The sequence below is a fragment of the Berghia stephanieae genome, chromosome 7 (assembly GCF_034508935.2).
Source record: "Berghia stephanieae isolate SIO BIC M18660-M18661 chromosome 7, UCSD_Bste_1.3, whole genome shotgun sequence".
Lineage (NCBI taxonomy): Eukaryota > Metazoa > Mollusca > Gastropoda > Nudibranchia > Aeolidiidae > Berghia > Berghia stephanieae.
Window position 1 is genome coordinate 10,071,916 of NC_088366.1, and position 14,484 is coordinate 10,086,399.

Below are 14,484 nucleotides of genomic sequence, written 5' to 3' on the forward strand. Positions count from 1 at the left end.
TATGCTAGAGACAAAGTCGTTTCTATCTATGAATCGAATGGATACGGACGTGGGCATAATTTGCAGGTAATGAATCTCAGTTGGTAGAGCATTCGCTTTAAACGCAAATGTGGGAAGATCAATCCCGAGTGCTGTCTGACCCCCCCCCCCCCCCCGCTCTGTCCACCCAGTGAATGGGTAGCTGAGTCTGTTGGATTTGGCGGAAAGTTCTTTGCGATCGACTAGTATCCTGTCCATAGAATAGCAAGCAATTGATATTGTCCGTTCCACGCTACAGAAACCGGATAAACGCCGGCTCCACGAGCCGAATGGCTTTGAAGGACTACACGCAAGCGATTGCTTCTTCTTGTTTACATTCCAAGATGCTACTACTGATAGAAGGGACGTTACAAATATTGCTCTGTTGTTTATCTGATTACTAAATTATTTATTCATGCCTATCTCGTTTTTGTTGTTCGTTCGAAGAAGGGTTTTGAGCCCGAAACTTTTCGTGTTTGGTTTTTTGTTCTTTTTGAATCTGTTATAATTGTTTAATTACTTTTCATATTTCCTGTATTGCAACGGTAACCATGTCGTCTTGTAAATCCTTTCCCAAAGTTTCAGGCAAGCAACAAAATGTGACAGAACACACTAGACTAAGGGCCGCCATAACCAAATATGAGATATGTGAGACGTAACTACTCATGGTGAGGTACGGTGATATTGCTACGGTAATACCAGATACAAAAACCATACATCCCATTGCCGCCGCCCGGATTACAGTAGGATACAATTCAACAGAGCACGTTAGAGCAACATACCAATTTACACTACAACAATTTCTTGCTATGATAATGAAAACCAGCATACCGATCTCTCGAAGACTTCCACTTGCTATGATATCAAAGGACAAAAACAAACATAGAGACACGGCCTGAAGAAGGAAAAATATCATCAGTGTTGGTCTTCGGCCGATAAGATTTGGAAAAATCCATACAAAGATGTGTGTTGGGAAATCCGTGATATAGATGATAATGCTGTTTACGTAAAGATTCCCTGGAAGCGTGCCAACTCCAAAACTACTTGCAAAATATGCACTATTTGCCACAGCAAGCGCTGTACTTAGAATAATCGTATATTTCCTAAACCTTCCACTGAATAGACGCGTGAATGAATAAATCTTTGTGGTTTCTAATTTAAACGATTCTCGGTGGTTAAAAAGACGCTTTAGAACATTCTCTCCAGAAATATCCACCTTGTTAAATTTGGCCATCAACTTCACAGCACGATTTGATTTATTTTCTTTTTTATTTATGATGAGCCAGCGAATACATTCTGGAAGAAATAAAGCAGGGATGAGTGACAGCAAAGTAAATACGCCATTAAAAATCAGAAGGTATTTCCAATCTTTGAATACCATTGCGCATAAACTTATCAACACACATGATATTCCCCATGTAGGAAGGCTTGGGACAATGGCTCTCCATTTTAGCGTTATAAATTCCACCATATAGACATTAGACATTCAGATCACAATCCCACAAACAAGACAAGTTAAGAATCTGAACATGGCAAACATTTTCCAAGATACGGATGCGACAGAAAGAAGTGAGAAAATTCCCATAGCCAACATGTTAAGAGTTATGGTAAGCTTCCTCCCATAGGCATCTCCCAAATAACCGCTGATGAATTGACCTAATGTCATGCCAATCATTTGAACAAAGGTAATCGTAGAAACCTTCAAGGAATCACCACAAATGAGACTCCATTCTGTAACAATTGTAGATTCGTCATTGTTAAGTTGGATGTTTTGACATTCCTGGAAACCGTCGCAAGAATCACTGAAGACTTCATAGGAAGAAATGTTATGCTCATCCGTTTCAAACAGTCCTTTAATGCTGCTCTTTGAAGGATTGGTGATATTTTGGATGGTGTTTGAAGCATACGTAAAGGTCTTTGTTGTGTTTATGGACGTTGCATCATCAAGGCACCTCCATCCAGGGTTATGCATTTCAAAAGACATGAAGATGACGTTGAAAGTGCCCGCCATATAGACAAGAGATCCGAATGACGTCACACAACACTGGAAGAGGCTGCAGCCACCTAGATGACGTATCAGGTCATCTGTGTTTTGAAAGTCTGAAATGGACGAGGGAGATCATGACACAAAACATATAAACTATTTTTTAAATCCCCGAGATTTGATATACGCAATATTTACTAGATGCGCTTTAAAGGGATTGGAAAATAAACAGCAACACTTAACATGTAGGATGATGCAAGACGTTTGCATGATTGTGTTACAATTATTAATCAATTTTTGCGACAAGGACGCTAAGTTTCGAATTATTTTGACATGATTAAACACGATTTTAATAATCTCAATCAGCTATTTAATTGCAAATCGAAGTCCTTTTTTGAGGACTTTTATATGTGCAATCTCCACGCATTTGCGGTAAAGCGCTTTACAGTGCGACCTCCGCCAACAGGAAACATGACGCCATTAGCATTTCTTTGACAAGTGTTATAACACTAACTTACAAACCAGCTTTTTAAAAAAAACCGATGTCGTGCAACGTTATAACGTATTCAAGATACTCTGCATCTTTTATCTTCACTATAATAGTAGCCAACGATGAAAAAATAAATTTAAAAATCGGCCCGATTTTAACCCTCACCTTACCACCTGCATCAAAATAATCACATTTGTTACTAAACAATATACATTTTTCTTATTCAGATTTATTTTGTACATCACAAACTTTGAAGAATGATCTTTTTTTTAGTTAATAAGAACATTTTTTTTTTGTAGAGACCTTGTTTGAGTTTTAAAAATCAATTTTTCTGCTGGTTAAGCCTGCCATTATGGGAGAATACTGAAATTAATCGGTAAGGAATGAGTTAATTCATAAAATAAATATAATATGCTCCTTTTTGGTTTCCCTGTTTTAACAAAATTTGACAGGTTTCGAATATTTTCACGAAGGAAAAACCAGAAACGTCATTGTCACTAGTTTTACATCTAATACGGTAAGAGGATGTGAGTAAACAGTCTTTTTTCCAGGGATCAATTATATGCATCTCAGAGTGGGACTTGAACCCCTAGACCTTCGGGTCTAATACCTCTAGACAACATATCCGCACCACAGGTAATATTATAAAGCTTGAATTAGATTTCTGTTTGATTGCAGACAATGAATATGGTTTCATAAAGAGCGAAAAAGCAAAACTCCGCATTCCAAATATGGAAATATAAACAAGTATATAGCGGGGTCCCGATAGCTCAGTTGGTAGAGCACTCGCTTCACACGCAAAGGGACCAAGATCGATCCCAGGTGCAGTTGAGAGTGTTTCTGACTCCCCTCTCCACCCAGGGAGCTGAGTCTGTTAGAATTGGCGAAAAGTACTTCGCGAAAGGTTAGCGTCCTATCTAACTGATAGCAAGCAATTGCTATTGTCCGTTTCACGCTATAGAAAAAGGGATAAGATCCGACTGCATGAACCCAATGGCTCTGAAGGGCTACTTATAGCTCTTAACCATGATTTTATCAAGCTCATTGCGCCTCATAATGTTTCATTCAGTCTCCTTACGCAGTCTATATGGAACCACAATTCCGTTTCATACAGAACCGGTCGCCTTTTAGGCTCCTTATTTTTACTGCAAATAATACCTTATTCAGAGGGCAGGCTGCATATTAACTCACTCAATCCTAGAGATTTTTGCTACTTTTCAAAGTTGGAAAAAATGTATTAAAAATAAGCATGTAGGTACATAGACAGTTTTATTCAAACTACCATTAACAGGTAAAAACTAAAAACATGAGCTTTGATACTACGCCTATAATTTGTCTCGGAAAAATGTAAGAAATAGGCATGGAGTAAAAAAAAAACGAAGTAACCCTGGTAAACTACGGATATAGTCGGTGTTAGGGTTGAGTGAGTTAATATACAATATATGTTATTTCATTTGAAATTACCTGAAGACATTTTGGAATCACAATTTAGAAAAGTAAAATAGTAAATTGATGCAGTCAATTGAATTCGATTTTTTCCTTTGAATCAATTCAAATTTGTTTCCACTTTTAAATCAGCCTTTAACGTAAGTGACACTCCCATGTCAAAAAAAATAATTGTGATATACACTATAGTACAGTGGATGTCGGTTATATCAAATGAAAATGCTCAACAAATTGGACAATCGTGGTGATTTTAATATTAAACATAGTAATGATTATGATGATGATGATGATGATGATGATGATGATGATGATGATGATGATGATGATGGTGATGATGATGATGATGATGATGATGATGGTGATGATGATGATGATGATGGTTATGATACTGACGATTATTATGATGGAGATGATGATGATGATGATGATGATATTATTATTATTATTATTTTTATTATTATTATTATTATTATTATTATTATTATTATTATTATTATTATTATTATTATTATATTATTATATTATTATTATATATTATTATTATTATTATTATTATTATTATTATTATTATTATTATTATTATTATTAATATTATTATTATTATTATTATCCATAATCACCAATACTATTATTATTATTATATTAATTATTATTATTATTATTATTATTATTATTTATTATTATTATATTATTATTATTATTATTATTATTATTATTATTATATATATTATTATATATTATTTATTATTATTATATTATTATTATTATTATTATTATTATTATTATTATTTATTATTATTATTATTATTATTATTACATCATCATTATTATTTTATTATTATCATTATTATTATTATTATTATTATTATTATTATTATTATTATTTATTATTATTATTATTATTATTATTATTATCATTATATTATTATTATTATTATTATTATTATTATTATTATATTTATTATTATATTATTATATATTATATATTATTATATATAATATATGATATCATTATATTGTTTATTCGATATTACATAATTTATAATACATATAAAGTATGATTTTTAATCTAATAGGCATATATATAATTGCTCTTTATTTCGAACAACTATAATAATACTTTTAATGTGAATAGGAATTACGCCTAATGTAATATATCAATAAATATATTCATAAAGTTAGGACATAATACTAATATTTAAATTTAATGACATTGGTTCTCTAACTATATCTAGTTTACTCCTGCTTCATGTACCAAAGTTTAGCCGTTAAACAAATATAATTAATTTTATTTCTTTTAGAAACTGATGCATTCATTTATTTTATACCTGCATCAGAATGATTAAACAGAAACGTTTAATTCCAAATGTCGTAAAATTAGAACATATACGTGTATATAAAATTATTGTTGAGCAGATTTCCAAAACAAGTTGTCTAACACTTTTTTTTTTAAATTTTGAAAAATGAAAATACAATTTCTAATATTATATATATATATATATATATATATATATATATATATATATATATATATATATATATATATATATATATATATATATATATATATATAACATTACAAGTATAACTATGATCTGATGGTAATCGTTTGTGGTATGACACTCACTTACAGATCAGAAGGTCCTGCGTCCGAGCCTCGCTCGTCACACTGTTGAGTCCTTGGATAAGGCTCTTTACTCACATTCTCTCACCGAACTCAGTTGTAATATGAGTACTTGGTCGTTAGCAGCGTTGTCTCTGTCCGAAAAAAAAAATGTAAAATCGCCTTACAGGCGCCATGTCATGTCCTACATGCTAAAAGTTGCTGCTGGCCAGGGACCCCCCTCTAAAGCGCTTTGAGCACTTTTAGTGGATATTGCGCTATATGAAAGCACAAGATCAAGCGTTCATTTGACCTACTCAATCAAAACTGAACGCAACACGTTTGACGTTTGTAGTCTAATTGGTGGAATATAGTAATAAAAACAAAATTAAAAAATTGAGCTTTATATAGCGCAATATCCACTAAACGTGCTCAAAGCGCTTTACAACTGCTCCCTGGCCAACAGCAACATTTAACATGTAGGACGGGACATGACGCCTGTTAGGCGATATTACATTTTTTTGGACAAAAACAACGCTGTTAGGTACTCGTTTTACACCTGAGTACGGTGAGAGAATGTGAGTAAAGAGCCTTTTCCAAGGACTCAACTATGTGCCGAGCGCGAGGCTCGAACCCATGACCTTTCGATCCGAAAGCGAGTGTCATACAACTAGACCACAAAGCTGCACGGTAATACGGTATCAAACAATTTGTAATGTAAAACCATTCACCCCCTCCTTACCACCCATAGGAAAATTGTCACATTCGTTACGATGCAGCCAACATTTTTCTCATTCTGATTTCTTTTTGTACATCATAATATTTTAACAAAAACGGTTGCTATAGTTAAGGTATAGGGAATGAGATTAGCGGAAGAGTAGCGTCCCTTGATTGGACGTCACCCATAGTCTGTGACCTCACCGGCGGAAAAGTTATTAGAGAGAGATTGTCATGTTGGTTGTGTGCATGCGTCTCTCGTCCTCGCTGACGTCCAATCAAGGGACGCTACTCTTCCGCTAATCTCATTCCCTATATTAACACTGTACTGAAGAGCTCGTTTAGCAAAAACAAAAAATGTATAGCAAGAACTAACAGGTTTTGTCTTTGTAATGAAATAAATCTATTATTGTATAGATTGGGTGTGAAATTTTGTGGAAAATCCGGAAAATGGCGGTAAGGAGAGAGTTGAAAAATAGCGTTGGGACGTCAACTTCCACGAGGACGAGAGACGCATGCGCACAACCAATATGACGTTTTCACTCTAATAACTTTTCCGCCGGTGACGTCACAGACTATGGGTGACGTCCAATCAAGGGACGCTACTCTTCCGCTAATCTCATTCCTTATAGAAGGAACAAATTTACCTCACTCAGCTCTTTGTGAATTTGTTTTAGACAGCCATTTTAATGATTAGTTCTTACTAAATTCTATCAATCAGACTATGATCTACGTTTAATTTTACAAACAGTTTTGTATGTTGGTTTGTGCTAGATTTGTTATACCAAGTTGGCGAATGTTGTGAATGTTTTAACTATACGCTCATCATCAATAGTCGACCTCAGGCCATTCGTAATATAACTCCTTAATCTCATGATAAAATCTTGGTGCAATTTTAATTGTTATAATCATAATTATATATATATATATATATATATATATATATATATATATATATTATATGTGTGTGATATAACAATTAAAGTGCACCTAGAATTATCAAAATTAAGGAGTTATAAATAGCTGATCGACTATTGATGCTGTGCTTATAGTTAAAACATTCACAACATTCGCCAGCTGATATATATGTATATATATATATAAAATATAATTATTATTTAATATATATATACATAACACCACCATATATATATATATATATTATATATATATATATATATATATATATAATACAACAACACACACATAATATATGAGATGTAAATATACCAGCTAATAAAGTCATGAATACTTTTTTCACCCATCTGACACAAGAAATATCAAGGTAACCACCAGTCAATCGCACTGACCTCAATAAGACCTAAACACCTCAAATAACAAAGAATAAATCAAAGGAAGACCTTACGAAATTAGCATCCACACAAAGAACCGTAAACTGTAGAAGGAATAACACGGATGATTAGAGAGGCAGCCGAGCGTCCCGACTCGGATGATTAGAAGCGAAAGGCCTTAAGTCAGTAAGTCATATATCATATATATATATATATATATATATATAATATATATATATATATATTTATATATATATACATACATATTATAAATTATGGATTAGAAACGATGGCTTATTGGTCTCGTAGTATAACAGCCGCCTTCAAACATATTGGAACCTGGGTTCTAATCCATACCCTCGTAGGCGCTATGTTGAATTCCTGGAAAATGGATATTTACTCACATTCTCTCAATTCATCTGGTATGGAATACGTACCTTGTTGATAACACTCTTCTCATCTCTGACGAGAAAACTGCAATACTCTTCAACAGTCGTAACGTCACTTCCTTCCTAATGACGCATGGTAACTTCGTAACACTGGCTCTAAACTATCGGAATAATGGCGGACGCCCGTATGAAATAATTCTCCGGCGAGCATATAATCGTATCCAGAGGGAAAAACCCATAAATTTGATCTTGTTTTGACTTTTACACATTCTGATCACAAGGCATATGAAAAGCTCTAGCCAGCATGAAGAATAAAAAGTAATGATTTTCTTTGTTTAGAACCAAGATGGCCGCCGTTGCCGGGCGGCGTGACATCAGACTACTGAATCCAATTAACCCATCCTGGTGTCCTGTTTTGTCTGATTTGCCAAGTGTTGATGTGGCGTTAGAACCTTTGTAACGCGATTTGACCATAATGAGTGGATATTCTGCTATGTAAAACGCACACTCAAGCTCAATCTCACTCGTGTGAAAAGTGATACTAAAAATAAACCTTTTATTTCTATTTATAGATTCGAAAGGGAAAAATTTCCCCAATAAAAAAATAGGTAAATTGATAAAGGGCGTTTTGTTAATACATTTTTAAATTGTATCATGAAATATGAGTTGATGTGCAGTTTTATCGGTAATGATTATACATATTATAATCCAGGGATTAGAAACAGTGGTATAGTCATCTCGTGGTAGAACACTTCCCTTCGAACCTTTAGGTTCTGGGTTCTATCAGATGCTATGGTCGACGAAATGTTAAAAGATATTTTTATTCACATTCTCTCACCGTATTCGGGTATACTTTTTAAAGTTAAAAATAGAATGGAGGATAACATAATAAGGAATTCGAATGCTAATGAGTCCAGGAAAATGATCCGTCAAATGGGTGGTATCGAAAGCAAAAAAAGATCACAATTTACACGATGTAAACGAGCTTAATGATTCCTATTGCAGATTCAACAACCGTTCTACAACCATCAACGATCACACTGAATCTAGCAACAAGGAAGAACCAATATTTATGGATGAAGGAGAAGTCAAGAACAAATTTAAGCACTGCAAACCAAAGAAATCGCCTGGTTCAGACATGATTCGTGGAAATATTCTTACCAACTGTTTTGGACAGCTTGGTTCCCTATACAAAACTTTTCGACGATCTGTCGATAACCAAATTGTCCTTGCTCTGTCTCAAACTTTAATTATCGTACCAATGCCAAAAAAAAAACAACCTCCAATAGAATTGAATGATTAACGTCCTGTCGCATTAACATCAATCGTCATGAAATGTTCCGAGAGATTTTGAAATGTTAACTTCTTCAAAAAGTGTATGATTACCATATACTTGACAAACACCAATTTGCTTATCAACATGGACGAAGCGTGGAAGAGGCCTTATTAACTGTTATGAGCACGACGAAAAAAACATCGAGACAAAACACCCGCAAATTATTCACGAATCTTATACGTTGACTTTTCATCTGCTTTCAATTCAGTGAACAGAGCCATCCCCATTAACAAGTTGTAATTCATGAACCAACCACGATATCTCATACAATGATTCTATAACTTTCTATTGGAAAGACTCTAGTATGTTAAAATGGGAATACATTTCTCTGTAACAAAGTCCATTTCAATTGGCTGCCCACAAGGATGTGTTAGCTCCCCAATTTTGTATATCTTGTAGCACAATAAATGATTGTATATCTATATATGATGATTGTCTTGTTGTTAAATATGCAGACGATACAGTCATTTGAGGACCTTTGGATAGCCAAAAATCAGAAAATTATTATATTAACCAAAATCATCAATTTATGAACTGGTGTCAGAAAACACTGCACTGAACTTAAATATCAAAATCAAAAGGACAATATTTTGATTACATAAAAAAATCAGGTTCCTCCAATAGCCATCGAAATAAATAATCATAAAGTTGAACTTGTTAAGCAATTCAAATCTTTCGGATTGATCATTGATGAATCACTTAATTTCAAATTTCATGTAGATGGCATCTCAAGGAAACTTTGTTAAAGAATGTATATTCTCCGAAAATGTAGAAATCTTGATGTTTAACAGAAAGACAATGTTGCAAATATAAAATTCCATTCTACTTCATATAATAATTTTCAGTTTAATAGTATCGTGAGGAAGGTGGGTAGTAACAGAGAAATCACAATTAAATGAAATAATTAAAGAATCGATTAAACTAATGAATTGCAAACTGAAAAGCATTGAACAACACTACAAAAGAGCTGTTGAGGGGAAAACATTAAAAATTCTCAATTACAAGACACATCCTTTGAAATATGAATTTACTCTCTTACCCTCCTCTCATTAATAGATATAAGTTTTCTTTCATACTGTCTGCAATGTGCGGCTATGTGGTCTTTTGGTATGACACTCGCTTTCGGATCGGAAGGTCATGGGTTCGAGCCTCGTGCTCGGCGCATAATTGAGTCCTTGGAAAAGGCTCTTTACTCACTTTCTCTCACCATACTCAGGTGTAAAATTAGTACCTGGCCGTTAACAGCGTTGTCTTTGTCCGAAAAATTGTAATATCGCCCAACAGGCGTCCTACATGTTAAATGTTGCTGTTGACCAGGGACCCCTTGTAAAGCGCTTTGAGCTCATTTAGTGGATATTGCGCTATATAAAAGCTCAATGTGACGATTCTTGTCGGTCCCGGAGGGTCTCGGTAGAACCAGCAGATAGCCCAAAACGTCAACTAAATAAAAGAAAAGACTAAGAAAGATGTACAGAGGGAAATCGTTGATAAGTTCCCTCAGAGTGGAAGATCGGGTCACTGCACTGAGCCTATCCTGATCTTAGGGAAGAGAAAGAATTAGAAAGTCCGTGTTTCACGACTAGACAATATGTAACCTTTCGCCTCAAAACGGTATTATGTCGTGTTGGTTAAGATATTGAAAATTGAATTTATAGCCAGAAATGTCAGATTTGTGTTGAGTTTATACAATTTATTTAGGAGAATGGCAACCATATTTTAGGGTGCGAATGCCAACAATTTATACTTTGACCAGTTTAACATAAAATTCGGTTTTTAAGCAAATGGTTCGTTCCGACATAATACCATTTTGAGACATATTGATAATAATATTACACTGATCCCGAGCACATTCGAGATTATTTTCTGACCCCAGTCCACTTGACCTTTTGAGCTTTTATATAGCGCAATATCCAACAGAATGTGCTCAAAAGCGTTTTACAAAAGATCTCTAGCCAACAGCAACACTTAACATGTAGAACGAGATATGACGCATGTTAGGCGATATAACCATTTATTTTGGATAGAAAAACGCTGGTAGTGGCCAGGTACTCCTTTTACACCTGAGTACGGTGAGAGAACGTGAGTAAAAAGACATTTCCAAGGAGTTGCGCCGAGCGATCCTCGAACCCAGGACCTTCCGATCCGAAAGCGAGTTTTATACCATATGCAGTGATGGGTATGATAATAATAATAATAATAATAATGAAATTTATTTATATTGCGCCCAATCCTTTATACAATAAAGATATCGGCGCATAACAATAAAATTAATCCATTCAAATTACTCTCTTTCCCTCTCTCTCTCTCTCTCTCTCTCTCTCTCTCTCTCTCCCTCTCTCTCTCTCTCTCTCTCTCTCTCTCTCTCTTTCCCTCTCTCCCTCTCTCGCTCTCTCTCTCTCTCTGTCTCTCTCTGTCTCTCTTTTTCTCTCTCTCTCTATCTATCTATCTATCTATCTCTCTGTCTATCTGTCTCTCACTCTCTCTCTCTATCTATATCTCTCTCTATCCATCTATCTATCTATCTATCTGTATATATATATATATATATATATATATATATATATATATATATATATATAAATTATACAAACAAAAACATGAAATAATAGTGCTCAACTTTTAGATAAAAGGAGCTATTTATAAACATTTCAAGTATAATTATGATCTTCTACAATATTTTTTCAAGCGTTAGCTCTCATCAGGAAGTCTCATCTTCATGATGAGAGCTAAAGCTTGAAAGAATATTGTAGAAAATCATAATTATACTTGAAATGTTTTATGTATATATATATATAATATATATATATATATATATATATATATATATATATATATATATATATATATATATATATATATATATATATTATAATATTTACCACAATGGTGTTCTTAATTCTTCTCCATGTTCGGGCTTTGTCTGTTGTCCTTCGTAAATTCTGTCATTGGAGAAACTCTTCGGTCGCCCAAGCTAAAAAAAAATACCAATGTGGTAAATATTAAAATAATAATTCGCTCCATTGCTACATGTCGAGCACTATTCGTACAATATTTGTATTCAACACGACTCAATATATGTATAAATATAACACACACACACACACACACACACACACACACACACACAATAGATGATAGAACTGGGAAAATTACATTGCGGTAGAAGTCTAGCGTCCAATCCAAAAAAAAAAAGGGTCCAAGAATAGCCAGATCCCAAGCCAGCGGGTCGTAAAAAGCCACTAATGATGTGTGACTCCCCCTTTTTGAGTCACCTGGTCCTCCAGGTTGGGGGTTGGCAAAGGGTTAACACCCCTTTTGTAAAACTCAAACCGCTACAGATACACTGACGGACAAATCAAATCCTTTATTTTTAGCTTGGGCGACCGAAGAGTTTCTGCAATGACAGAATTTATGAAGGACAACAGCCAAAGCCCGAACATTTAAAATAATTAAGAAGCTGATATACAGAGAAGTAATAAGACATAGAACGAGTTTGAAAAGTTAGCTCAGGATAGAGAAGATGGAAACTATTTGTCTGTGGTCTAGACCCTGACCCAGGGTCAAAAAGACAATGATGATGCTGATGAACGCTGTTAAAATCTGAATAAACTCCGACTCCAAGGCCTAATGGCTATGAGGAACAACTACCAGTGTCCAAGGGGGGCAGCGTGGCTCAGCGGCACGGTCTTTTCTTCGTACCCGAAAAGTACCGAGTTCGATCACTCGCCGCTGGACTGTGTGGCATTGGCTATGAGAAACCACCACTTGGCACCAGGTTTGCTCCAACATCATAATGGCGTCTTGAGGCCGTGGGCCACGAAATCTATTCCATGCATTCAAGAACGCATCTATGTTATTTCCTTTATGGCGTTAATTATTGTTATGTTTACGAACAATTCTTCCTTTATTTCTCTTAACTCTTAAACAGTAGATTTTTGACCAATCAAAACATGGAATTTGTGACACACCTTCACACGTGCTTGGACAAACATAGTTGGTTGTTTATAAAGAATAACGTGAATGAAATCGACCTCGTTATGATCATTGTTATTGTTTTTATACCGCCAAATGGGTGATTAGTTATCACACGATTTTCTCAATCATAATATAATTCTTTAAGTTCACATATAGATAGTGTGCGCTTGGCTAAAAAGCTCATAACATCATTGCCATCCGGAAGTATAACGAACCAACACACAAAACATTGTGTAATCATGAACTTTTATAGTCGGGGTAATACAGTTTAGTGAGCATTACTCACAAACGCGGATGGCAAAATACAATAACAAAGGCTTGAGTGACGTCATCTTCGAACTATCTATAGATAGTTCGAAGATGACGTCACTCGGGTCTTTGTTATTGATTTTTGCCATCCGCGTTTATGAGTAATGCTCACTGAACTGTATTAACCCGACTATAAACGTTCATGGATACACACAGATAGTATGCGCTTGGCTAAGAAGCTCATAACATTGCCATCCGGAAGTATAACGGACCAACACACAAAACTGTGTGTATCCATTAACGTTTATAGTCGGGATAATACAGTTCAGTGAGCATTACTCACAAACACGGATGGCAAAATATAACAACAAAGGCTTGAGTGACGTCATCTTCAAACTATCTAAAGTCTGAGAGAAATTAGTGAGATTTTCATCCAAAGGGCTGGATAAAAACAATAACAAAGAGCTGAGTGACGTCAATTTTGTTGTCTATAAACGTTCAAGGTTATAGATTGAACGGAGATGACGTCACTCGGCTCTTTGTTATTGTTTTTTGCCTCCCATATGAGTAACTCTCACTGACTTGTATTAACCAGGCGATAAACGTTCATGGTTACACATAGCTTCGTGTGTTGGTACGAGTAATCCGGCTGGCAAATGTTATGAGTTTTTTAGTAGACGCATAGCATCATTAAGCGACAATCGAAATATCTGTTTTGACATGTCATGTGACTGTTGACACCAGGCTATGTAAAACGTGTGTTCGTCGGTGATTAGAATGTGCATGTGTTCTGTTAATTGGTGTGCCTTTATAAGCAAGGAAGAATTCCCATGTATTTATGCATTAAGGTTTACAATTGTTATTAAATATGATTTAGTCTTCAAAGTGGTATGTTCAAGTCAGTCATTATACCGAAAGCAAAGGTCATTTGCTGTGTGTGAAACTATATATATATATAATATCATATAATAGGCGTCATGTCCCG

At 34.7% G+C, this 14,484-nt stretch overlaps 2 protein-coding genes across 3 annotated transcripts in view; both read right to left on the reverse strand.

Moving 5' to 3' along the window:
• Nucleotides 1-8,315, reverse strand: part of LOC144976143 (steroid transmembrane transporter SLC22A24-like) — an 8,736-nt gene extending 421 nt beyond the window's left edge. Inside the window, exons 1-2 of one of the 2 annotated variants that reach the window (XM_078920323.1) lie at nucleotides 3,957-4,086; nucleotides 1-2,118 (exon numbers count right to left, since the gene is read on the reverse strand). The exon at nucleotides 1-2,118 is cut by the window's left edge and continues 421 nt beyond it. In XM_078920323.1, coding sequence (XP_078776449.1) covers nucleotides 1,505-2,118; nucleotides 3,957-3,966 — 624 coding nt within the window. In that variant the 5' untranslated portion in view covers nucleotides 3,967-4,086 and the 3' untranslated portion in view covers nucleotides 1-1,504. Of the gene's footprint in view, nucleotides 2,119-3,956; nucleotides 4,087-7,987 lie in introns of those variants that run through there. The other variant, XM_078920324.1, reaches the window with a different exon arrangement.
• Nucleotides 542-1,399, reverse strand: LOC144976450 (solute carrier family 22 member 6-B-like). The gene has a single exon (XM_078920740.1). The coding sequence runs from the start codon at nucleotides 1,397-1,399 to the stop codon at nucleotides 542-544; it is 858 nt and encodes a 285-aa protein (XP_078776866.1).
• Nucleotides 8,316-14,484: the final 6,169 nt, after the last annotated feature.

Bases quoted from the DNA above. Each gene is read 5' to 3' on its own strand.
- LOC144976450 (XM_078920740.1), bottom strand. From the start codon at position 1,399: ATGGTATTCAAAGATTGGAAATACCTTCTGATTTTTAATGGCGTATTT.